This window comes from Cherax quadricarinatus, chromosome 38 (assembly GCF_038502225.1).
Source record: "Cherax quadricarinatus isolate ZL_2023a chromosome 38, ASM3850222v1, whole genome shotgun sequence".
In the NCBI taxonomy this organism is placed as follows: domain Eukaryota; kingdom Metazoa; phylum Arthropoda; class Malacostraca; order Decapoda; family Parastacidae; genus Cherax; species Cherax quadricarinatus.
Window position 1 is genome coordinate 21,803,285 of NC_091329.1, and position 25,339 is coordinate 21,828,623.

Consider the following 25,339-nt stretch of genomic DNA (forward strand, 5'->3'; position numbering starts at 1 on the left):
TCTTTCTACACATAGCTCAATTAAAGGCTCCCCATTTTCATTTACCACTGGTACCCCAAATTTACCTACTACTACCTCCACAACATTTTTCCCACTTGAGCATTAAAATCCCCAACCACAAGTACTCTCACACTTGGTTCAAAACTTCCCATGCAATTACTCAACATTTCCCAAAATCTCTCTCTCTCCTCTATACTTCTCTCTTCCCCAGGTGCATAAACGCTTACTATAACCCACTTCTCACATCCAACCTTTATTTTACTCCACATAATCCTTGAATTAATACATTTATAGTCCCTCTTTTCCTGCCATAGCTTATCCTTCAACATTATTGCTACTCCTTCTTTAGCTCTAACTCTATTAGAAACCACTGACCTAATCCCATTTATTCCTCTCCACTGAAACTCACCCACCCCCTTCAGCTTTGTTTCACTTAAAGCCAGGATATCCAGCTTCTTCTCATTCATAACATCCACAATCATCTCTTTCTTATCATTCGCACAACATCCACACACATTCAAACTTCCCACTTTGACAATTTTCTTCTTATTCTTTTTAGTAATTTTTACAGGAAAAGGGGTTACTAGCCCATTGTTCCCGGCATTTTAGTTGCCTTTTACAACACGTATGGCTTACGGAGGAAAGATTCTTATTCCACTTCCCCATGGATATAAAAGGAAAAGTAATTAGAACAAGGACTAAGATAAAATCAAAGAAAACTCAGATGAGTGTGTATAAATAAACATGTACATGTATGTTTAGTGTGACCTAAGTGTAAGTAGAAGTAGCAAGACATACCTGTAATCTTGCATATTTATGAGACACACAAAAAAAACACCAGCAATCCTACCCTCATGTAAAACAATTACAGGCTTTCGCTTTACACTCACTTGGCAGAATGGTAGTACCTCCCTGGGTGGCTGCTGTCTACCAACCTACTACCTTACATTACATTACATTATTTCTTATGGGGAAAATGGTTTCGAAAATCATCAATTTCGGAAATAGTCACACTTTCTGGAATGGATTAATTACGAAAAACGAGGGTCCACTGTACAGGTTTCCTTGCTTTATCAAGTTTGCTTTATGTGAATTTACTATTATTACATGTCCTATTTCTGTTGGTATTTCTGCATGTGTGATACACATTCACCATTTGTGATTGGAGTGATTTGCAAAGGTTAATGAAAATCCACCTTGTGAAGCATGGGTTGTGAGTGTTGCAGTGAGGAGGAGGCTGGAGGCAGTGGAGTTGTTGTGTCTGAGGGCAATGTGTGGTGTAAATATTTTGCTGAGAATTCATAGTGTGGAGATTAAGAGGAGGTGTGGAATTAATAAAAGTATTATACAGAGGGCTGAGGAGGGGTTGTTGAAGTGGTTTGGTCAATTAGAGAGGGTGGAGCAAAATAGGATAACTTGGAGGGTGTATAAATCTGTAGTGGAGTGAAGTTTGGGTAAGGATCATCCTAGGAAAGAATGGAGGGAGTGGGTAGAGGAGGTTTTATGTGCAAGGGGCTTGGACATACAGTACAGCAGGCATGTGTGTGTATTTGAAAGGAGTGAGTGGAGACGAGCTGTTGGAGCTTAAGCAAAGTAATATTTTTTGAAAGGATTCGGGAAAGCCAGTTCTTGGACTTCAGTCCTGGAGGTGGAAAGTAAAGCGCCTGCACTAAAGGAGTGGGTTTGGGATATTTGCTGTTGAGAAGGATATCTAAACTGTCAGATTTGCACGCCTCTGGCAAGACAGTGATAGTATGAATGATGGTGAAAGTATTTCTTTTCCGGGTCGCCCTGCCTTGGTGGGAATCGGCCAGCGTGTAAACAAAAATGAAATAACTGAGCATAGTATACCTAGCATGGGCCTGGAAAGTATCTTCTCTAGAAAACTGAGGACATTTCCTCACTAACTCTTTCTCTGGTGTCATTGTCAAACTAATCACATCCCTGAAGCAGTGCTGTAATTGTTTATTTCTAAGCTGTAGATAGTATATAGCTTTTCTGATGTTGTCTTAGAACATCTTAGAACATGGCTATTACCCATGCTTTTCTGGTGTTTAAAAATTATGTACAGTAGGGCCCCGCTTTACGGCGTTTCGCCTTATGGCGTTCCGTTAATACGGCGATGTCGAATTATGACCAAAATTTACTATACGGCAAGTGGTCTTTCAAATACGGCGCGCCCCACCTGGTTTGTTTACATTCTCCATGACTACATCTATTATGTCTGGAAACTTTACAAAATTTCAAGTGTTTTAAAGTTATTGCGTATTATATATGTATTCTGATAATTATACTTATGTGTACCTGTACCTAAATATACTTACACACTGTGCTGGTGTGCAGGTACACATTAAAATCACTAAGAAGCTCTCTACTCATGACGCCACAGTAACACTACATAATAATAATAATCACTCTTGGGCACAATAAATGTGTTATTTTACATTAATATAGACATTTTCAGTAGTCCATCTATGATATTTTCTTCAAAATTATATAAGAAACACGTTACATAGCATATAAACATGATACATACACTCACAGAATAAAAATTGACGTAAATATGAGATTTGTTTACAAAGCGGCTGTGTATAGTGTCGGAAGAATTACGTTTTCTCTAGTCAAACTGGGGGATAACTAGAAAAATATTCCTTTCGTATGCCTTCACTCTATATATAGAAATTCACGACCCTTGTGGGTTCAGCACTTCTTTTTTATTATGACAATAATAATAATAATATCATTCACTCTAAAAATTATGTGTTGCATGAGAATGGGAATGTTGCTGTTTGTTTATTCTGTACTAACTTGTACAACTTGTACACAATGTAAGAGTACAGTGGACCCCCGGTTTATGATATTATTTCATTCCAGAAGTATGTTCAGGTGCCAGTACTGAACGAATTTGTTCCCATAAGGAATATTGTGAATTAGATTAGTCCATTTCAGACCCCCAAACATACACGTACAAACGCACTTACATAAATACACTTACATAATTGGTTGCATTGGGAGCTGATCGTAAAGCGGGGGTCCACTGTATTTGTATTGTGAGGTAATTATTATTATAATAAAAAAATATTGTGAGGTAAAAGTTTTACAAACTCTTACAAACGTACATGAATGAACTAAAATAGACACATATTAATACGCATTTATTTCGCCTGACCAAGTGATCGCCCACTACCTGTTCAGTTTGTGTTCTTACATTGTCTGAACTCTGTACCTCGTTCTCTCATTTACTCTTTCGTTAACTAGTTGGCTCTCATTGACAATGGCATCTAAGCTTAGGTGTGATAAAAAGAGGAGTCGTAAGCCTCTTGCTTTAAGTGCCAAGTTAGAAATGATTAAACTGAGTGAACATGGTATGTCTATGACTGAGATAGCATGTAAGCTTGGTTTGGCTCATCAAACAGTTAGTACAGTTGTGAACAATAAGGTGAAAGTGTTGCGGGAAATTAAAAGTGCTACACTAAAGTTATAAGAAAACGTGATAACCTTATTGCTGACATGGAAAAACTTTTAATGGTGTGGATTTACGATCAGACTAGTCACAATGTGCCTTTAAGCCGAGCCGTTATCCAGTCCAAGGCCCTAAGTCTCTTCAATTCAGTGAAGGCTGAGAGAGGTGAGGAAGCTGCTGAAGATAAATTCACAGCTAGCAGAGGCTGGTTTAATAGGTTTAAGGAAAGAGGTCAACTTCACAACATCAGAGTGCAGGGTGAAGCTGCAAGCGCCGACAATTTAGCTGCAGAAAATTATCCACATGAGCTAGCCGAGATAATAGAATGTGACGGATATACCAAGCAACAGATTTTTAATGTGGATGAAACTGCATTATTTTGGAAGAAGATGCCATCTAGGACATTTATTGCTAAAGAAGAGAAGTCGATGCCTGGCTTCAAAGCTGCAAAAGACAGGTTAACACTCTTGCTAGGAGCTAATGCAGCTGGTGATTGCAAGTTAAAACCTATGATGATTTATCACTCAGAGAATCCTAGGGCCCTAAAGAGCTATGCAAAAGGCAGCCTCCCTGTTTATTATAAATCCAATTCAAGAGCTTGGATGACTGCCGATCTTTTCATAAATTGGTTCACTGACTATTTTAAGCCTACAGTTGAGGCTTACTGCAAGGAAAAGAAAATTCCTTTTAATGTTTTACTTGTTTTAGACAATGCCCCTGCCCACCCTACAGCTCTAAATGGTATGTACAAGGAGATAAATGTTGCTTTTATACCTGCAAACACAACTTCATTACTGCAGCCAATAGACCAAGGTGTAATTGCAGCCTTTAAATCTTATTACCTAAGGAGATCTTTCATTAAGGCTGTAAATTTCCTAGAGAATGAAAAAATGCCAGGACCTAAACAAAATAAATTAAAAACCTTTTGGAAAGGTTTCACTATTTTGGATGGTATTAAAAATATTAGAGATGCATGGAATGAAGTTAAAGAAACTACACTCAAAGGTGTTTGGAAAAATCTAATTCCTGAACTTATGGACGATTTTGAAGGCTTTGAGAATCGAGTGGATGAAGTGACTGTAAATGTTGTGGATATGGCAAGGGACTTAGAATTGGAAGTGGAGCCTGAGGATGTGAAAGAATTGCTTCTTTCTCATGATGAGCCTCTAACAGATGAAGATCTTCTTCTCATTGAAGAGCAAAGAAAGAAGTTTCATGAAGAGGGGATCCATCCTGATGATAGTCCTGTTGCCATTAAAGAAATGAAAACCCAGGATTTGGAAGAAGCTATTAACTATATAGAAATAGCAATGATAATTTTTGAGAAAAATTATCCAAATTTTGAATGAAGTTCAAAAGTGAATGCATCCCTTTCCCATGATGTTACATGCTATAAAGAAATTTTAAGGGAAAGGAAAAAAAAATCCCTGAGGCAAAGTTCATTGCTTTCCTACTTTACTGAAGTATCATGCAAACCTTCAACATCAACAGTTAGCCTTGAACAACCTTCAACATCAACAGCTAGTCTTGAACAACCTTCAGCATCAACATGTGGTCTTGAACAGCCTTTAACATCAACAGCTAGCCTTGAACAGTCTTCAACATCAACAGCAACACACACTCTTTCAAGAGCTTCACACAAGTCTTCAAAATGAATAAAAGTTGAAGAATCAGATGATGGTGTACCATCTGATTTTATTCAGTAAACACCCTGCTACTCACCTCTCACACAATATTAATATTTTAAGGTAAGTAATAAGTGTACTCTGTGTGTATCTTACTTTTTATTGTGTTTTTTAATGCCTATTTCTATTGCTAACTTAATATAAGCTAGTGTAAACTTGTTGTCTGGCATTTATTGCATATTTTGTGTGTTCTGATAATAATACTTTTGGACCTGTGTGGTAGCTGGGCGGAGGGATAACATTACGTTTTCTCTGCTCAGCCATCAGAGAAAATGTGTATGAATCTGCGTTTGGGCGAGCCACTCCCCCACTCCACTTTGGTTTACAATTTTTGGCATGAATTATTCATTACTTCTCTCTTCGTTTATGATGGCATCTAAAGGTAGTTGTTCAAAATGATTAAATTCAGTGAACAAGGTATGTCGATGCTAATAATATGGCTTTGGGCCACAGTGTAGGTGACGGGTAGGTGTAGCCCAGGCGGGCTACACCTACCGGCTACCTACACTGACTTCCTACAAATAAATACTACTCACCTCTCTTCCTACATTAAGACTACACATATTTTAAGGTAAATAATGAGTGTACTGTATGTGTATTTTAACTCTCTGGGCTGTTTTAAATATCGTATATTAAGTATGAGATGGGAAGCCAGGGCTACCAACACCTGGGCTAGCTACACCCAACTTCCTACAAGTAAGTACTACTCACCTCTCACCCTACATTAAGATTACAAATACGTTAGGGTAAGTAATGAATGTACTGTGTGTGTGTATTTTACTTTTTACTGTGTCTTTAATGCCTAGTTCTAATATTAACTTAATATAATTTAGTGTAAACTTGTTGTCTGACATTTGTATGCATTTATAAATGGAAAAAAAATGGTGTTCTGCCTTCCGACGATGTCTGCTTTCCGGCAATAGCCTGGAACCTAACCCGCCGTATAAGTGGGGCCCTACTGTATACATATATTGAATAATAATCCTGCAATTTGTGAGATCTAAATTCATGTATTCTGCAAGTTATCTGATTCTTTATTACAAGTGTCCCACACATAAGTTTTGAAATTCAGTAATGTGAATTTCAAAACTTTTTATGATGCAAATGGAAAAATTGAAATTCACATTAATTTTTTGTGATGCAAAGGAAAAAAATAATTTAAGCATACAAAATTTAGGGGTACTCTTGGTTTCCAAATTTGCTGAGACCTCTTGAAATGTATTCCCTACAGATTTGAAGGGAGACCACTGCTAATTAAGCTTATAACCCCTCAGATTTTTTAAAAATTTACAGTACATATTTTCCCTTATGTTCCAGCTGTCATTTAATTTAGTTCTAAACGAGCAGTGTTGATTATGCTCCAGTATGCTACATTTTAGTCTTTACAAGTGGGCCCCACTTTACAGCATTTTGCTAATTCAGCAATTTTTACTGATGCCCATTCTTCATTTATTCAATAAATATATTCACCACTCACTGTAAGATAAGGATGAAAATATTTTAAGGTAAGTAATGTGTGTATTGTATATGCATTTTTTAGGCCTGGCTCTATTAGTCACTTAATAAATATATGATAGTGTAAACATGTTATCAGGCTTTTATATGCATTTCATAGTGAAAAAATGCTATGTTTCACTTTACAGCAGTAGCCCAGACTCTAACCTGTTGTATAAGCAGAGCTCTCCAGTATACACTATTACTTTATATTTTTTCTTTCAACAAACCGACCATATTCCACCGAGGCAGGGTGGCCCAAAAAAGAAACACAAAAGTTTCTCTTTTTAAATTTAGTAATTTATACAGGAGAAGGGGTTACTAGCCCCTTGCTCCTGGCATTTTAGTTGCCTCTTACAACATGCATGGCTTACGGAGGAAGAATTCTGCTTAACTTCTCCATGGAGATAAGAGGAAATAAACAAGAACAAGAACTAGAAAGAAAATAGCAGAAAACCCAGAGAGGTGTGTGTAGTATATATATGCTTTTGCATGTATGTGTAGTGTGACCTAAGTGTAAGTAGAAGTAGCAAGACATACCTGAAATCTTGCATGTTTATGAGACAGAAAAAAGAACACCAGCAATCCTACCATCATGTAAAACAATTACAGGCTTTCGTTTTACACTCACTTGGCAGGACGGTAGTACCTCCCTGGGCGGTTACTGTCTACAACCTATTACCTAGGTGCTTTATATTATCTCTCTTGTATAATTGATTTTCATTTTGTGTCTTTTTAAGACTTGCCTTGTGTATATAATCTAAGGGATATGTAAACTGATGTGCATTATTTTCACTTGCATGTGCTCTGTAAAGCCAAATATAAACTTTTGAGATCAGTTGTATATATCTATATATATATATATTAACCATCTTTCTTAATTTGCATTGTGCTAGGTTCAGCCTCACCACTGAAGCTAAGAGCCAAGGGAAAAGACATGAGCCCTGTTCAACCGCCGTCCGGGACCTTTACCATACTCTCAGAAAAGAAACTCTTCCTTGGACAAAAGGTACGAGTATTACTACTATGGCTTATCCATGTGGTTGCATTGTTTGAAATATTTTTACAGGCTTTTTCTCCCTCTCTCTCACTGTAGATGGAGTTTCTAGTCATCTTCCAATAGATCTTTCAATAGATGCAGTATAGTAATACAGTACATGATATTGTATACAGTAATCTTGAAATATATAAGTGGTAAATCTTTCAGTACATGATACTAGCAGTAATATTCAAATAGATCATTGAGTATCTGATATATACAATAATCTTGAAAAAAGTTATTTAATATCATACACTACATATGTATATTTGTACATTTAACAATTTATTTGGTGTAATACTTGAAGAGTGCCATATTTACAGTTGACGGTGGTTCAGTCAGACATATCAACAGTAACAGCAGATGCTGTTGTCCATCCCACCAACTCCAACTTGGACTTCCTGGGAGAGGTGGGACTAGCCTTAAGTAAAGCGGGAGGGAAGGAACTTATACAAGAAGTCCGAGATCTGGCCAATTGCAATGGAGCTTTGCCATCCTGTGATGGTGTGTGGTTAGATCAATTTTTGTACTTAGCCATTTCTTATTGGATATTGTGACAGTTATCAACTTAATTGTTATATCCTGAACCTTCTTTTCCTATAATACTTTTCCATTTTCTTCAATCTAGGATGCTAGTATTGAAGTGGGTCAGTAGAAATGTACTTTGTGGGATATAACAAAAATTTGTACTAGTGCTAACCCTTTCACTGTTACGACCCCCAAAATTAGGTGCTGACAGTGTAGGAATTTGTAAAAAAAAAAAAAAATTGAAGTGACAGAGTATCTTTTTCCGAGGGCAGTGACACAAAAGATGCGAAATCTGATGGAAAACTTATGGTATTAATGCAGGCACAAAGATACCAGTCTGGACGCAATTCACACATCAGAGATTTTGCTTTCTGTGAGTCCTATTTTAAGGCATTGAGCAGATTGACCATTACTTGATATTTCACTAGAATGCCTTCCATTTTATTGAGTGCAAGAAAGTGCCATTCAACTATCAGAACTACCATATAAATTGCCCAGAAGTCACTAATTTGCCCAATTTTACAAAAAAATTAACACACACCAGTTTTAAATGAGTCCAAAATAAACATTGTATGCATTCTAGCCACTAAAGCTACCTATAGTCTGTTCATTAATCACATCCCAAGGCCTCTCCTATATTACACTTACCATCCATTTTGAATTGGTCATCACACACAAAAAATCAAAGTTTTAACCTATTTCTCATATAACTAAGAATAATTAATCATAGTTTTTGCTGTCCCCAAAATTGAAATAGACTTAGTAAAACCTATAAACCAGACATTGTGTTGTAGGGAAACTTATCCTTCCTCTGGAAACTTCACCAAAGTTCTAATATTTCCACTTCTTTGAGCCCTATTTCTAGCAATTTCTGGTCCTGAAATTAACCCAGATCATCTCTACTTAACTAGTATATCTTCCATTATATCAGTTGATACAAAGAAGCAGCCAATAAACAAACAAAAAGTACCCTAGAAAACCCTTTCAGTTTGCTATTTTAAACCAAACAAAATCAGAGGTTTCATTTTCCCATCATGTACTCCACAAGGTTTTTTTTTTTTTATGTAGTGCACACTCACCACACATACCCATTCTCTCAGGTCCTGGCCAAAATTTACCAGTCACAGAACATCTGAGTGCATTGTGCTTAAATGTAGTTCTACATGAGTGACTCTAACATCAGTAATATAAGTCTGAGACAGTGAAAGGATTAAAATAAAAAAAAAATAAGTGGTAATGTTTAGTATACTGAAACCTTGTTAATACTTTGTGGACTTCCTCTGGGATTGTTTAAGACATCTCTGAAGAAATATTTTTATATATTGTGTATATATATATATTTTTTTTCTTTCTTTTTTTCAACAAGTCGGCCGTCTCCCACCGAGGCAGGGTGACCCAAAAAAGAAAGAAAATCCCCAAAAAGAAAATACTTTCATCATCATTCAACACTTTCACCACACTCACACATTATCACTGCTTTTGCAGAGGTGCTCAGAATACAACAGTTTAGAAGCATATACGTATAAAGATGGTTTAGAAAGACACGTAAGCAAACACTATAACATATTTATTAGAAAACGTTTCGGTCCTGGGACCTTGATCACTTCTAACATACAGAGGTAGGAAGACATAATAGGCGGAGAGTGAGGTGTGACGCACGTGACCTGAGGAATGTCATAAGAACATAAGAATGGAGGAACACTGTAGAAGGCCTACTGGCCCATGCGAGGCAGGTCCTTATCAAAAACAACCTCTGCCTATGATAAGGACCTGCCTCGCATGGGCCAGTAGGCCTTCTACAGTGTTCCTCCATTCTTATGTTCTTATGACATTCCTCAGGTCACGTGCGTCACACCTCACTCTCCGCCTATATATAATGTCTTCCTACCTCTGTATGTTAGAAGTGATCAAGGTCCCAGGACCGAAACGTTTTCTAATAAATATGTTATAGTGTTTGCTTACGTGTCTTTCTAAACCAACTTGTCGGTATTTATTACCAAGGTTTATACCACGTATAAAGATACACAACATATCCCTCCAAACTGCCAATATCCCAAACCCCTCCTTTAAAGTGCAGGCATTGTACTTCCCATTTCCAGGACTCAAGTCCGACTATATGAAAATAACCGGTTTCCCTGAATCCCTTCACTAAATATTACCCTGCTCACACTCCAACATGAACAATTAAATCGGAATTACATGCCTTGATTGAAGACTGTTGTTGGCTTATGGAAGATAGGGAGAAGGAGAGAGGGAGGAGAGTTTATCGTTTGGAAGGGGAATCCCCCTCCATAAGGACTTCAAGTATTAAAGCTCCATCTGGAGTTACTTCCCTTCTTTGTCTTTTATTGCCACTAAGTCCAGCTTGAGAGTCACTGGACCCCTATCTCACACAATATCTGTCCAGAGTGCTCTGTTTCTGGCGTCTCTTTAAGATTTCCATGAAGTGGGACAAGGTTCTGTCACTGAACCTGTTGCAGATGTAGCTTGTTTCAGCTTGGTGAGGGTGATATTTCTCAGCAAAAGCTTGCACCCTAGTCCACACTGCACAGATCTCCTTAATCTCTGAAGAAGGCACCTCCTTCACTCCCTCTTCCTCTGAAGCAAGTTCCTGAGCTGTGGTCTGTTGCTGCTCCAGATGAAGTTCTTGCTGCTCTTCAGTGGCTAGCACTTCCCTGTGGTCCTCCTCCAACTCTTCCACATCCTCAGCACTAACCTCCAACCCCATGGACTTGCCCAGAGATACAGTGAATTCCACAACAGGCATAGGGTCCTCAAGGTCAGCCCCAAACCCTTCAGAATCCCTCTTGGACACATTTTGGCCACAATTTTCTCCAAGCAGAGTTCCAAGTCCTGGAAGTCAATTCCTCCCAAGCCTTACCTATAAGGCTTATGCAGTAGAGGATATTGAAGTGATTCCTCCAGAACTCTCTTAGGGTCAAATCTGTGTGCGAGGTCTCTTCAAAGCACCTTTGAAACACTGCTTTGGTGTACAGTTTTTTGGAGTTAGAAATGACCTGCTGGTCCATGGGCTGGATGAAAGGAGTGGTGTTAGGAGGCAAGAACTTCACTGAGATGAAACAGAATTCCACAGACAATAGGTCTACCAAGTTTAGAGGATGAGCAGGAGCATTGTATATTATCAGGAGGCACTTGAGTGGCAATTTATGTTCCAGGAGGTATTTTTTCACACTAGGGACAAAGACATCATACACACACTCTTTGAAAATTTGCCTTGTGACCCATGCATTATTGTTAGTCCTCCACATCACACAAAATTTACTCTTGAAAACATTGTGTTTCTTGAACACTGGGATTTTCAGAGTGATACACCAGTCAAGGCTTCACTTTGAAATCCCCAGTAGTGTTAGCACAGAACAAAAAAATAAGCCTGTCTTTCATAGGCTTGTGTCCAGGCAGGGCCTTTTCCTCCTGCATAATGTAGGTCCTCTTTGGCATTTTCTTCCAAAACAGGCCTGTTTCGTCACAATTGAACACATGTTGGGGAAGGATTCCTTTAGCCTCTACATACCCCTTGAAATCTTGCACAAATTTTTCAGTCACACATTTGTCAGAACTTACAGCCTCTCCATGCCTTACCACACTGTGTATACCACTGCACTTCTTAAATCTCTCAAACCAGCCTTTGCTGACTCTAAATTCACTAACAGCAGCACTTGTTCCAGGCATTTTATTTACAAGATCTGCATACAACTGCTTTGCCTTCTCATAAATCACTGACTCCACAACACTATCTCCTGCTAATTGTTTTTCCCTGATCCACAACAATAATAACTCTTCCATATCTTCCATTATTGGTGACCTTTGTTTCATTATCACATTTACTTCTTTCGCAACATCAGCTTCCTTGATTTGTTCTTTACAAGGACGGAAGTGATGGTAGATTTGTTTTTCCCATACGTCCTGCTAAGTTTCAACACTCACATACCACTCTAAAATTTTTCAATCCCTTCTCTCTTAAATTCCATTGTGTTTCTCACTTTCTTTACCACAGGAACTTTACTTGGAACTTTCTTTGGGGCCATGCTTACTTATTTCGCAGTTGCACTTAATAACAAAGATTTATAGCGAAATGTTTGGATGAATGAGCAGAAGTTTCCTCACTCGGCCAGCGACACAGCTACACTGACTCAGGAACACACTAGTGTCGCTGGCCGATAAGCATCCAACACAGTCGATAACCGAAGCCAAAAAACTGTCCAATAAGCAGAACGGCCGATAACCGAGGGTTCTACCTACATATGTAGGTAGAATTGCCGACAATATGTAAAGTAAAAGGACACAAGTACAACTAATGTGACATTTTATTGTGGCAATGTTTCGCTTTCTTGACAAAGCTCCTGGAGAGCGAAGCATTGCCACAATAAAATGTCACATTAGTTGCACTTATGTCCTTTAACCGAGGGTTCACTGTATAGGCAAAATTACTGGTTATATTATACTTTTAGCACAACTTTATTTTCAATGTTTATTGCAGTACATCTGTAAATTGTGTGTGCAGTACTATATTAAGTATGTATACAGTACCATACTTTAGTACACTTTTTGCTAATTTAAACATCATTTTGATATGACTGACACTCCCCCCTTCCCATTAATCTGTTATATCAGGTATTTACTGTAATTCTGACATTCTTTTCATTTGGATTTATTTATTTACTTATTTTTTTAACACGGCTGTTTCCCTCCGAGGCAGGGTGACCCAAAAAGAAAGTAAAAACTTTCATCATTGTTGAACACTTTCACCATCATTCTTACAAAATCACTGTCTTTGCAGAAGCACTCAGATACAACAGTTTAGATGCCCCTCCTTTAAAGTGCAGGCATTGTACTTCCCACCTCCACTTGGATTTATAAAAAATTTTTATCTCTTATCATTATTACAAACTCATTCCTCGCCCTCATATTCATATTTATGTGCTTGGCTAGAAATTTTATTGCCCTGTTTAAACATTTGAGACAGGACAGTGGGAATATGGTTTAACTTATTCCAGATGGTCTTCTCAGAAACTCTGATTCTGATGCAGAAATGCTTCTTCAGAAACTGCAACCCCCACACAAAATGTGCATTAAATCATCTCATTTTACTTTAGGCACTATGTGGGGCACCTGCTGTTGTCTTCTCTTCAGTATACACATTGCATAACATTTCTGTCTTATTTAGCTGTATGGATCTCATTTTTTTCACTACATCCCTCTCTGCCCTTACTGATTTCACAAGTTCTTAGATTCTTCTCATTGTCTCTAACTGTATGAGTTGGTGATTCTCCCAGATAAAAAAAAATCATGCATCCTTTGTTGAATGTGACTCACCTTCAAGTTTATCTGAAATTTTTTCTTTCTTTAATACCACCAGAGATTGTTTATTCTTCTTGGCAAGTTTGTCTGGAATTTTTGCTTTCTTTAATACCACCAGAGATTGTTTATTCTTCTTAGCACCTCTAATATTACAAGTATTCCTCTTGGGTACGATGGTTAATCCTTTCACTGTTGGTGACATATAGGTACGGCTTACAAGCCAGTGTTGGTGACGTATTAATACCCCAAAATTCTAGCAGGAGAAAGCTGGTAGAGCTACATGTGAGAGAATGGGTCTACTTGGTCAGTATGCGCAGTATAAAAAAAATCCTGCAGCACGCAGTGCATAATGAGAAAAAAAAACTCCAACTGTTTTTGGATTAAAATGCAGACTTTGAGGTGTATTTTCATATAGTATTTATGGTTGTATTCTCATTTTCTTGGTCTTATTTGATAGAATGGAAGATATATTACAGAAATAGAGATGGTTTTGATTGGTTTCACAGTGAACAGTACCTTGAAATTGAGCTCAGTGTGTGTCCAACTGGCCAGTCTAATATGCAGTCATGAATGGGTTGACATTATTTATACAATTATATATGGGTGTGAAGCTTGGGTTGTGAATGCAGCAGCGAGGAGGCGGTTGGAGGCAGTGGAGATGTCCTGTCTAAGGGCAATGTGTGGTGTAAATATTATGAAGAAAATTCGGAGTGTGGAAATTAGGAGAAGGTGTGGAGTTAATAAAAGTATTAGTCAGAGGGCTGAAGAGGGGTTGTTGAGGTGGTTTGGTCATTTAGAGAGAATGGATCAAAGTAGAATGACATGGAGAGCATTTAAATCTGTAGGAGAAGGAAGGCGGGGTAGGGGTCGTCCTCGAAAAGGTTGGAAGGAAGGGGTGAGGGAGGTTTTGTGGGCGAGGGGCTTGGACTTCGAGCAGGCGTGCATGAGCGTGTTCAATAGGAGTGAATGGAGACGAATGGTATTTCGGACCTGACGATCTGTTGTAGTATGAGCAGGGTAATATTTAGTGAAGGGATTCAGGGAAACCGGTTATTTTTATATAGCCGGACTTGAGTCCTGGAAATGGGAAGTGCAATCCCTGCACTCTAAAGGAGGGGTTTTGGGATATTAGCAGTTTGGAGGGATATGTTGTGTATCTTTATATGTATATGCTTCTAAACTGTTGTGTTCTGAGCACCTCTGCAAAAACAGTGATTATGTGTGAGTGAGGTGAAAGTGTTGAATGATGAAAGTATTTTCTTTTTGGGTCACCCTGCCTCGGTGGGAGATGGCCGACTTGTTGAAAAAAAAAATATATATATATATATAATAATGCAGTAGTCTGCATAACAGTAAATCTATTTTTTGTGTGAATAAAATTCAAAATGGAAAGCAAGAGTTTTCCATTTTGAATTTCATTTTTTTTTTAATTCTACGACACTGAGAGCAAGTTTGTGAGTAAGGGTCTTGACAGTGAAAGGGTTAATATTTGGAAGCAAGATAGTGTGATGAAGAAGTCAAAATCATTCAGTAACCACAAAGTCAGTACTACATGCAACACTTAGAATGAAACTGTAGGTGGTGTGAGTGGCAGTTCAAAAAGGGGAGGTGCTGTGTCCTCTCTTGAAGCAGTGGATCTGCCTGGCCATAGGCCTGTTTTGAGTTAGAGGGAAAAAAAAAAACCAAAGCTGCCTACCGATGTTTTGATCATTACTTGAGGCTTCCTTGCTTAAGGAGTATATTATTAAGAGTTTCCTCATTCTGTAAAAGGAAACTGTTATGATTGTTTAGTAGCGTATAGCCAGAATTGCTCTGTAGGGTCAGATTATGAGCATTTACTGTGTAAAAGTCTTATCAGATAATCTGAATTTGTTATAATCAGACAAAATTTGTATAGTCAGCTTCATGAAAATCACCACCACCATCTCTACCCATATCACTTTTAATTATATAAACATTAATATCTGTAGCTCTTAATGCTTATATAACTAAAAGTTGAGATAAAAATTTAATTTTTTTATAAGAACAATGTTCTTTACCAATATAATTAAAATTAGAATTAATAAATTCAGTTGAGGTAGTTTGGTCATTTAGAGAGAATGGAACAAAGTAGAATGACTTGGACAGCGTATAAATCTGCAGGGGAAGGAAGGCGGGGTAGGGGTCGCCCTAGGAAAGGTTGGAGGGAAGGGGTAAAGGAGATTTTGTGGGCGAGGGGCTTGGCCTTCCAGCAAGCGTGCATGAGCACATTAGTGAATGGAGATGAATGGTTTTTGGGACCTGATGAGCTGTTGGAGTGTGAGCAGGGTAATATTTTGTGAAGGGATTTAGGGAAACCAGTTAGCTGACTTGAGTCCTGTAGGTGGGAAGTACAATGCCTTCAATTTAAAGGAGGGGTTTGGGATATTGGCTGTTTGGAGGGACACCTAAATTGTCGTATCTGAGTGCCTCTGCAAAGACAGTGGTCATGTGTGAATGATGGTGAGTGCGTTGAAAGATGATGAAAGTGTTTTCCTTCTTTTCGGGTTTTTTCTTTCTTTTTGGGTCACCCTGCCTTGGTGGGAAACAGCCGATGAGTAAAAAAAAAAATGCAGAGATGGTGGTGGTTTTTAATAAACTTGGTTATAGTATAAGAATATAGAAACTGATTATATTAAATTCAAGATTTATTACCATTTTACTGTAATTATTATTTATTTATTTATTTAATGTCTTTGCAAACAGTACATTGAGATTGTATATATACAATAGTGGGTTGCAATGCAAAGAAAATTGGTGGAGTATGCTGACGGGAGTGGGAATTTATCATTCTTACTGCTGCCTTTTGCTGGGTTATTAGGGGTTTTAGGTGATTGGATGTTGTTGATCCCCATGCACAAATTCCATATGTAAGATAAGGGTATATGAGTGAATGGTACAGTGCCAGGAGAGCTGATTGTGGAACATAGTACCTTATCTTTGATAGTATGCCTACAGTCTTGGAGATTTTCTTGGTGATTTGTTGTATGTGTGTCCCGAACTTAAGGCTACTGCCAAGGTGGATACCTAAGAATTTTCCCTCTGTGAGTCTTGTGACTGATGATCCATTTAGCGTAATGTTAATTGGATCATTTGCAGCTTTGTTTCCAAACTGAATGAAATAGGTTTTATCAGTGTTCAGGGTAAGTTTGTTAGTCATCATCCAGGCAGATATTTTCTGTAATTCAACATTGACTGTGTTTGCTTGTATGACTGTGTTTGGGTGGGAAAATACATATGTAGTGTCATCTGCAAATAATATGGGTTTGAGTAGCTGTGATGCATTCGGTAGATCATTGATGTAGATGAGAAAGAGGAGTGGTCCAAGGATGCTTCCTTGTGGGACTCCTACTGTGATTGGTTGGGTGGAGGAGTTTGCATCATTTGCATACACATATTGAGTTCTGTTACTAAGGTATGACTTTAGGTAGTTGAGGGAGTGGCCTCTGATACCATAGTGCATTAATTTGGAGTACAGTGGTTCATGGTCAACTGTATCGAAAGCTTTACGTAAATCAATGAAAATGCCCAGCAGGACTTCTTTCTTTTCAAGTGCGGTATATATTAGTTCTAGCATGTGTATGATAGCGTCTTTTGTGCTTTTATTATTCCTGAATTCAAACTGACAAGGGTTTAATATGTTGTGTGAAACGAGGTAGGAATAGATCCGTCTATGAATTAATTTTTCAAAGATTTTAGAGAACAGTGGTAAGTTAGATATTGGTCTATAGTTATTCAAGTCAGCTTGGTCACCTCCTTTATGGATCGGAGTGACCCTCGCTATTTTGAGGATTGTTGAGAAGGTAGATGATTCAAAGGATTTGTTAAAGAGCGTTGCAGTAATTGGTGACAATACTTGAGAAGCTTTTTTGTACATAAAAGCAGGCAAGTTGTTTATGTCTCCTGCCTTGTTTTTAAGTGTGTTTATTATGAACACAATTTCAGTGGGGTTGGTTGGAGCTAGGAATAGCGTATTTGGGTAGGTTCCTATGAGGGTAGTCTGATGGATGGGCGTTTGTGCTTGGTATTTTGTTTGCTAGATTTTTTCCAGTGGTGGAGAAGAAAGCATTAAGTCTGTTTGCTGTTTCGGTTGGAGTGAGTAGGGGTTCTTCTGATTTTGTTAGTTTGATTGCTTTGTTTTTGGATAACTTTTTAGTTCCAAGAATTTCAGATAGAGTTTTCCAGGTTTTTTTCATATCACCTTTGATGTTATGTAATCTATTTTCATAATACAATTTTTTTTGACCTTATCAGGCTGGTAAGTGCTGACGAGTAATTTTTCGACTGTTCTCTAGTTATTTGACCCATTCTATACTGTTTTTCATATTTGTGCTTTGTGTTAATGGATTTGAGGATGCTTGGTGTTAGCCAGGGGTTATTCAGTCTCTTTGCTGTGATCTGTTTAGTTTTTCTGGGGCAATGTCTGTTATAGAGGCATTGGGCTTTTTTTTTTAGAAAATTATTTATACATTCATTCATTTCTGTATATGTTTCAAGCTCATTTTGCCAATCGATGTTATTCATAGCTGCTATAAAGTTGTTAACTGCTGTCTCGTTATGTAGTCTGAAGGTTACTTTAGTAATGTCTTGTGGTAGTTTGCCCAGATTAGTTATGAGAAAGGTTGGGTAGTGGTCTGTATGTTGTCTGTAATTATGCCTGATTTTAAAGGGGATATGGTGTTTGTCCAGATGTGGTCTATTAAGGATATGCTTGTCTCGAAGATTCTTGTAGGTTTAGATATTGTTGGTAGCAACAGGCAGTTACTCATTGTGTTTGTGAATTCAGTTACCTGTGGGTCCTGGTCGTGTAGTATGTTTATGTTGAAATCACCTGTTAGTAGTAGGTGGTCTTTATTCATGTGTGCATCAGTAATCATGTTTCCTAGTTTTTCACTTAACCCTTTGAGGGTCGACAGGCCCTCTCCGAAACTCGTTCTCAGGGTCGGCCAAATTTAAAAAAAAAAAAAATTATTTTCTCTTATGAAAAGATAGAGAATCTTTTCCCGAACTTAAAGACACCAAAAGTTTGAAATTTGATAGAAAACGTACGGAATTATGCTCTCGCAAAGTTAGCTGTCTTGGCGATGTTTACGCATCGGCGATTTTGCCCACTTTGAGCCCCATTTTCGGACAATTTCCCTGTACTAGTCGACAAAAAACATGAATATTTCGCTAGAACTCCATTTTTTCTATCGAATGGGTGCAAGAAACCACCCATTTATAAATTCAACTATCCAGTACAGTGGTCAGAATTTAGCACTTTTGCCAATTTCACACAAATTTCAAAAGATGCCAGTTTCCGAATAGGGTCCAGAATAAACAAGAAAGACATTCCTGGCACTAAAATGACATTTCCTCTAGTCATTAGTCAAGTCTCAAGGCCCCTCTTATATTCTTTTGCTTTCCACTTTGAATTTTTATTCTCACAAAAAATATAAGATTTACTGTTATGCAGACTACTGCATTAGTGTAAAAAATGGTATAAATATTATTGGTGCACTTGTAAAAGAATATTAGACTCACCAGTTGACGTGTATTGCACGCTTGGCACGATTTGTTTACTTTTGAAGTTTGGTAAAAATCGAACATTTCTGCTACTTTGAGCTCAATTTCAAGGTATCTTTCATTGTAAAACCAGTCAAAATCATTTCAATTTCTGTAATATGTCTTCCATTCTATAAAATGAGACCAAGAAAACTAGAATACAACAATAAATACCATACGAAAATACACTGCAAAGTCGCTGATTTATTAAAAAAAAATGGTCAAAGTTTTTTTCTCTCATTATGCACTGTGTGCTGCAGGATTTTTTTTAGACTGTGCACACTGACCACATAGACCCATTCTTTCATATGAAGGCCTACCAGCTTTCTCCCACTAGATTTGAGGCCGCTAGAATTTATGAGTACTAGTACGTCAAAAACCCCTATGCGTAAGACATACTAGTATGACCAAAACCCTCAAAGGGTTAAGTGATAAATGTTTGACTGTGGTACTCTGTAGATGTTTATAACTGTGAGGGGTTTTTGCAGGTCTTTTGATTTAAATTTGGCTATGATATATTCTCCATGTTCATCCCTTGTGCAAGATTTATTGATGCATTTGAGTTGATTTGAATAGTATATAGCTGTTCCTTCCCCTTGCTGGTCTGTTCTACAGTTGTGTATGGCCATGTAGCCAGGAATGGTATAGAAATCTGTAATATCAGGCTTAAGCCAGGTTTCTGTGAGTGTGATGATTGATATATTGGAATGAAGGGAACTGAGTAATGCTGTGAGGTCATCATAATGTTTGCTCAAGGATCTGACATTGTAGTTAAAGATGGTTATGTTATTGTTTGCACTGAGTAATGTCTTTGCTTGGTCTGCTGTGTAGTAATTACAGTTACTGGTTGATTCGTGTAATTCATTTTGTAAAAATTTTACATCAGGATCTATGCCTGTAATCATAGGATGAGAGTAATTTTACAAACTAGATTTTCTGAGTAAAATGATATAAGATATATATTGAATCTACAACTAGACTTATGACTAAGACACCGTGATTAATCTAATTATTATTACAGAATTGATAATTCAGTTATACACTTAAGTATCTAATAGCACCTTAATTATTTTAACAAGTGAGTTTATGAACTACAGTAGATAATTACAGTTAAAATAAAGGAGCTAATGGATATGTAATAGTAAAAGAATGCATTAAAAGCAAAATCAGTAGCACCTGAGGTAGTCTATAGCACCTGGAGTATTTTAATGGCAAAATAGTGAACTTATTACACTTTAGCCCCTGAGAATAGCACTTTGATTATTTTAACAATTGTGAATATATGAACTGAGGTAGTTATTTAAAGCTAAAATAAGGGAGAAAATATATAAGGGACTAAATTAAGTAAACCAAGTTCAATGGACAGATAATCACTGTGATATAATATAATGGCAAAATGGTGAACTTATTACACTTTAGCACCTGAGAATAACACCTTGATTATTTTAACAATTGTGAATATATGAATAAAGTTAGTTATATAAAGCTAAAATAAAGGAGAAAATATATAAGGGACTAAATTAAGTAATGGTGAACAAAGTTCAATGGACAGATAGTCACTATGATATAATATTGATTTGGGAGTAAGATCTAATTTGTAATGTATAATAAGTTGAGCAATTAATTGCACTATAAAAAGTAGAGAAATATGAGGTAGCTGGTACTAGCTAGTAAAAGATAGTTTTGGGACTCGCACAATAATGTAATTGGAATATACACTAATTGCTCACACAATATAAAGGGGATTAAAAAAGTAGTGGTAAGCTGAATTAAATGGACAGGTAGCAACCATGAATAACATTAATTTGGAGTAAGATTTGACTTGCAACACAAAATTATGACCAATTAAAAGCAATTAAAAAGTAAAAAGTATTTGAGGTAGCTGGTATTAGCTAGTAAAAGAAAATAATAATAATAATAATAATTTGAGGTAGTAGGTTGGTAGACAGCAACCACCCAGGGAGGTACTACCGTTCTGCCAAGTGAGTGTAAAACGGAAACCTGTAATTGTTTTACATGATGGTAGGATTGCTGGTGTCTTTTTTCTGTCTCATAAACATGCAAGATTTCAGGTACGTCTTGCTACTTCTACTTACACTTAGGTCACACTACACATACTTGTACAAGCACATACATATATACATACCCCTCTGGGTTTTCTTCTATTTTCTTTCTACTTCTTGTTCTTGTTTATTATCCTCTTATATCCATGGGGAAGTGGAACAGAATTCTTCCTCCGTAAGCCATGCGTGTCGTTAGAGGCGACTAAAATGCCAGGAGCAAGGGGCTAGTGACCCGTTCACCTGTATATGTTACTAAATGTAAAAGGAGAAACTTTCGTTTTTCCTTTTGGGCCACCCCTCCTCGGTGGGATACGACCGGTGTGTTGAAAGAAAGAAAGAGTAAGAATAATAATAATAATAATAATAATAATAATAATAATAATAATAATAATAGACCAGAAGATAAGTTAAACCATATTTTGTAAATTAGGAAAAGTAAATATTTTGAGTCATTAGGAAAGATACAGTTGACAGCCAGTTAACGCAGTAGTTACGTTCCTGATAATGGCATTTTATCAAAAAATTGTATTAAATGAATTGAAGAACATGTGTTAAAGATAGGGTTACCTTCCTTAGACCACCCCCCTTTCCCCCCCCCCCCAAAAAAAAAAAAAAATAAGCCACCCATTTTTTATTAGGTCAGTATTGTGATGTGTCAGTCAAAGATTCCACATCTATATCTCTGCTGGCAGGCAGAGGTGCTTTATTGTTCAGCTGTTCTGCTCTTTGCAATTGTATGGGATCTTATAAAGAAGGGGTTAGTGGTTGGTGTGTGGGTGTTGGAGTGTACATGGGAAGGGGTTAGGAAGGAGTAGTTAGGTCAGTTGGGTGAGGAGGTTCACTGTAGGATGGTGGGGATTGGGAGACTTCAGGAATGGAAAATGTAGACTGAGCAGTGGAGGGTGGTGTTGATAGGTGTTTGGATGATGGGCGTGTTAGGGCGAGCGGGCCATGAAATTATGGGTAAGGTGTGGGCTTGAAGCTGTGGGGGAGTGGTATCGGTGGAGGCCTTGTGGACTTAAAGCTGTAGGAGATAGTGAGGTGCAAGATGTGTGTGTAAACTGATTAATATAGCTTATTCACCAGAAATGTGCCACAATTTTGCAACCATGTTAAGGTGAAAATGAGTTAACCAATGGTCTGCTCTATTTATAATTGTTTATTTTAGGACCTGCCTCCAATATTTTATGCAATTTATGAACAATATGCAGATTAAGAACACTGATTAAATCTATTTTAAGGCAAATGACATTTGTATTCTGAAATTCTTATCTAGAGAATACTATACTTTGATATAAATGTAATAATTTTGAGTTTCATATTCCATGTGCTGTTATTTTCTTTGCTCACAGCAAATGCCATCCTGCCAATAGAGAGCTGTAAGCACTTGCCTAGAATTATCATCTGTTTACTGAGAAAATGTTAACTAAACACATTTTATTTTAGTTGCAGACTTCCTTTAGATGCTGATGCATTATGCAGTGATTGGTGCATAAATCTTATGAAACACAATTCAGTGTACCACTTTCTCCATAGTGGCTGTTTGCAGTGGGTGCAAACTTCCTGCTCGCTGGGTCATCCATGTCAACGGGCCAACTACTGGAGATGTAGACGCTTTTGACAAGCTGGAGCGCTGCGTCAAGAACTGCCTTGTTCTTGCCGATACTCGTAACCTCAAGTCACTGGCGCTGCCCTCCATTGGAAGTGGAAAGTAGGTTATTCTTCTTGTATGCTAAACTGTAGCTAATTTAAGTTAGTCTCTTGTCTCACTTGTTTACTCCTTTCTTTCCCTCCCTCTCACTGTTCTGCTCTCACTCCTTCCCTCTTTCACTCTTCTGCTCTCACTCCTTCCCTCTTTCACTCTTCTGCTCTCACTCCTTCCCCCTTTCACTCTTTTGCTCTCACTCCCTCCCTCTTTTACTCTTCTGCTCTCCTTCCCTCCCTCCTTCCTCTCACCCTCCCTCCCCTTTTATATTAGTCTTTCAGCCATACCAAAAACCTAAAATTGTTGTCTTGAGTTTTACTGGTAATATTATTAAAATCCCTTCAAAAGATATTACCCTGCTCACACTCCAACAGCTCATCACGTCCCATTCACACCTATCTAACACACTTCATTCGTGCTTATATAACATGCTCACACATGCAGCAGGCATGTGTGGGCGTGTTAATTCCCTGGTTAGCTGGACTTGAGTCCTGGAGGTGGGAAGTACAATTCCTGCACTTTAAAGGAGGAGTTTCAGATATTGGCTGTTTGGAGTGACATATAAACTCATGTCTGAGCACCTATGCAAAGACAGTGATTATGTGTGAATGATGGTAAATGTGCAGAACTGAAATGACTTGATCTAATGGTTGGATTTGGACCATTTTTAATTTTAGCTTTCAAGATGCAGCTTCAGGAGCACCAATAGAGTACTGTTGTATCAACATGACATTGTCTTCCATTATGAATCTGTGTGAAAAGTGCAATAAAATTTAGTTTACTAATTGGTTATTTACTGCTATATTTAACAAACCTGTCACTAGAAAAATATTTAGATTGGTTAAAATAAAAAGTTTGCAGAATCAATTTATTTTTATGGGAAGTCATCATAGCCTCTCAGTTATTTGTTATTTGTCTTTATCCTTCATCTTTTGGAGCTGCACCAGTGAAACTGTTCAAACAGCCAATACTGCCACACTTATGATTGCAAGTTAAATTTTATTTGCACAACCTCATTTGCTAGTGCAGCAAGGCTCTTCATTTTCAGAGGAGCACTACTAATTTCAAAATACAGTAGAACCCCCCCCCCCCCCATATCTGCAGGGGGGTATGTTCCAAGGACCTGCCGCAGATACCGAAACTGCGGATGGTAGTGAGCTCTATATATAAGTCGTTTTTCGTTTACACACATACATTCGTAGTTTGGAAGTTAGGAGGAGGTGCGGGATTACCAAAACTGTTGTCCAGAGGGCTAAGGAAGGGTTGTTGAGGTGGTTCGGACATGTAGAGAGAATGGAGCGAAACAGAATGACTTCAAGAGTGTATCAGTCTGTAGTGGAAGGAAGGTGGGGTAGGGGTCAGCCTAGGAAAGGTTGGAGGGAGGGGGTAAAGGAGGTTTTGTGTGCGAGGGGCTTGGACTTCCAGTAGGCGTACGTGAGCGTGTTTGATAGGAGTGAATGGAGACAAATGGTTTTTAATACTTGACGTGCTGTTGGAGTGTGAACAAAGTAACATTTATGAAGGGGTTCAGGGAAACCGGCAGGCCGGACTTGAGTCCTGGAGATGGGAAGTACAGTGCCTGCACTCTGAAGGAGGGGTGTTAATGTTGCAGTTTAAAAACTGTAGTGTAAAGCACCCTTCTGGCAAGACAGTGAGAGAGTGAATGATGGTGAAAGTTTTTCTTTTTCGGGCCACCCTGCCTTGGTGGGAATCGGCCAGTGTGATAAAAAAAAAAAAAAAAAAAGAATGAACCATAATAGGCATAATTTTGATGACTGCCTGTATAGAAGGCAACTTGCTGTGAACATCTTTAATATGTAATGGCCATGTATAGTCCCTTTATATAAAGGGAAGGGGGACAAAAGAGATTGTAAAAATTATAGAGGAATAAGTTTACCGAGTATACCAGGAAAAGTGTACGGTGGAGTTATATTTGAAAGTATTAGAGGTAAGACAGAATGTAGGATTGCGGATGAGCAAGGAGGTTTCAGAGTGGGTAGGGGATGTGTAGATCAAGTGTTTACATTGAAGCATATATGTGAACAGTATTTAGATAAAGGTAGGGAAGTTTTTATTGCATTTATGGATTTAGAAAAGGCATATGATAGAGTGGATAGGGGAGCAATGGTTCAGATGTTGCAAGTATATGGAATAGGTGGTAAGTTACTAAATGCTGTAAAGAGTTTTTATGAGGATAGTGAGGCTCAGGTTAGGGTGTGTAGAAGAGAGGGAGACTACTTCCCAGTAAAAGTAGGTCTTAGACAGGGATGTGTAATGTCAACATGGTTGTTTAATATATTTATAGATGGGGTTGTAAAAGAAGTAAATGCTAGGGTGTTCAGGAGAGGGGTGGGATTAAATTATGGGGAATTAAATACAAATTGGGAATTGACACAGTTACTTTTTGCTGATGATACTGTGCTTATAGGAGATTCTAAAGAAAAATTGCAAAGGTTAGTGGACGAGTTTGGGAGTGTGCGT

The 25,339-nt window shown here is 37.8% G+C and overlaps 1 protein-coding gene across 1 annotated transcript in view; it reads left to right on the forward strand.

Annotated features, from left to right (window-relative positions):
- LOC128693048 (core histone macro-H2A.1) overlaps positions 1-25,339 on the forward strand; it is a 119,321-nt gene that overhangs the window by 43,042 nt on the left and 50,940 nt on the right. The window contains exons 5-7 of the mRNA XM_070092160.1: positions 7,539-7,651; positions 8,005-8,185; positions 22,690-22,864. Of these exons, the coding sequence (XP_069948261.1) occupies positions 7,539-7,651; positions 8,005-8,185; positions 22,690-22,864 (469 nt within the window). The remainder of the gene's footprint in view (positions 1-7,538; positions 7,652-8,004; positions 8,186-22,689; positions 22,865-25,339) is intronic.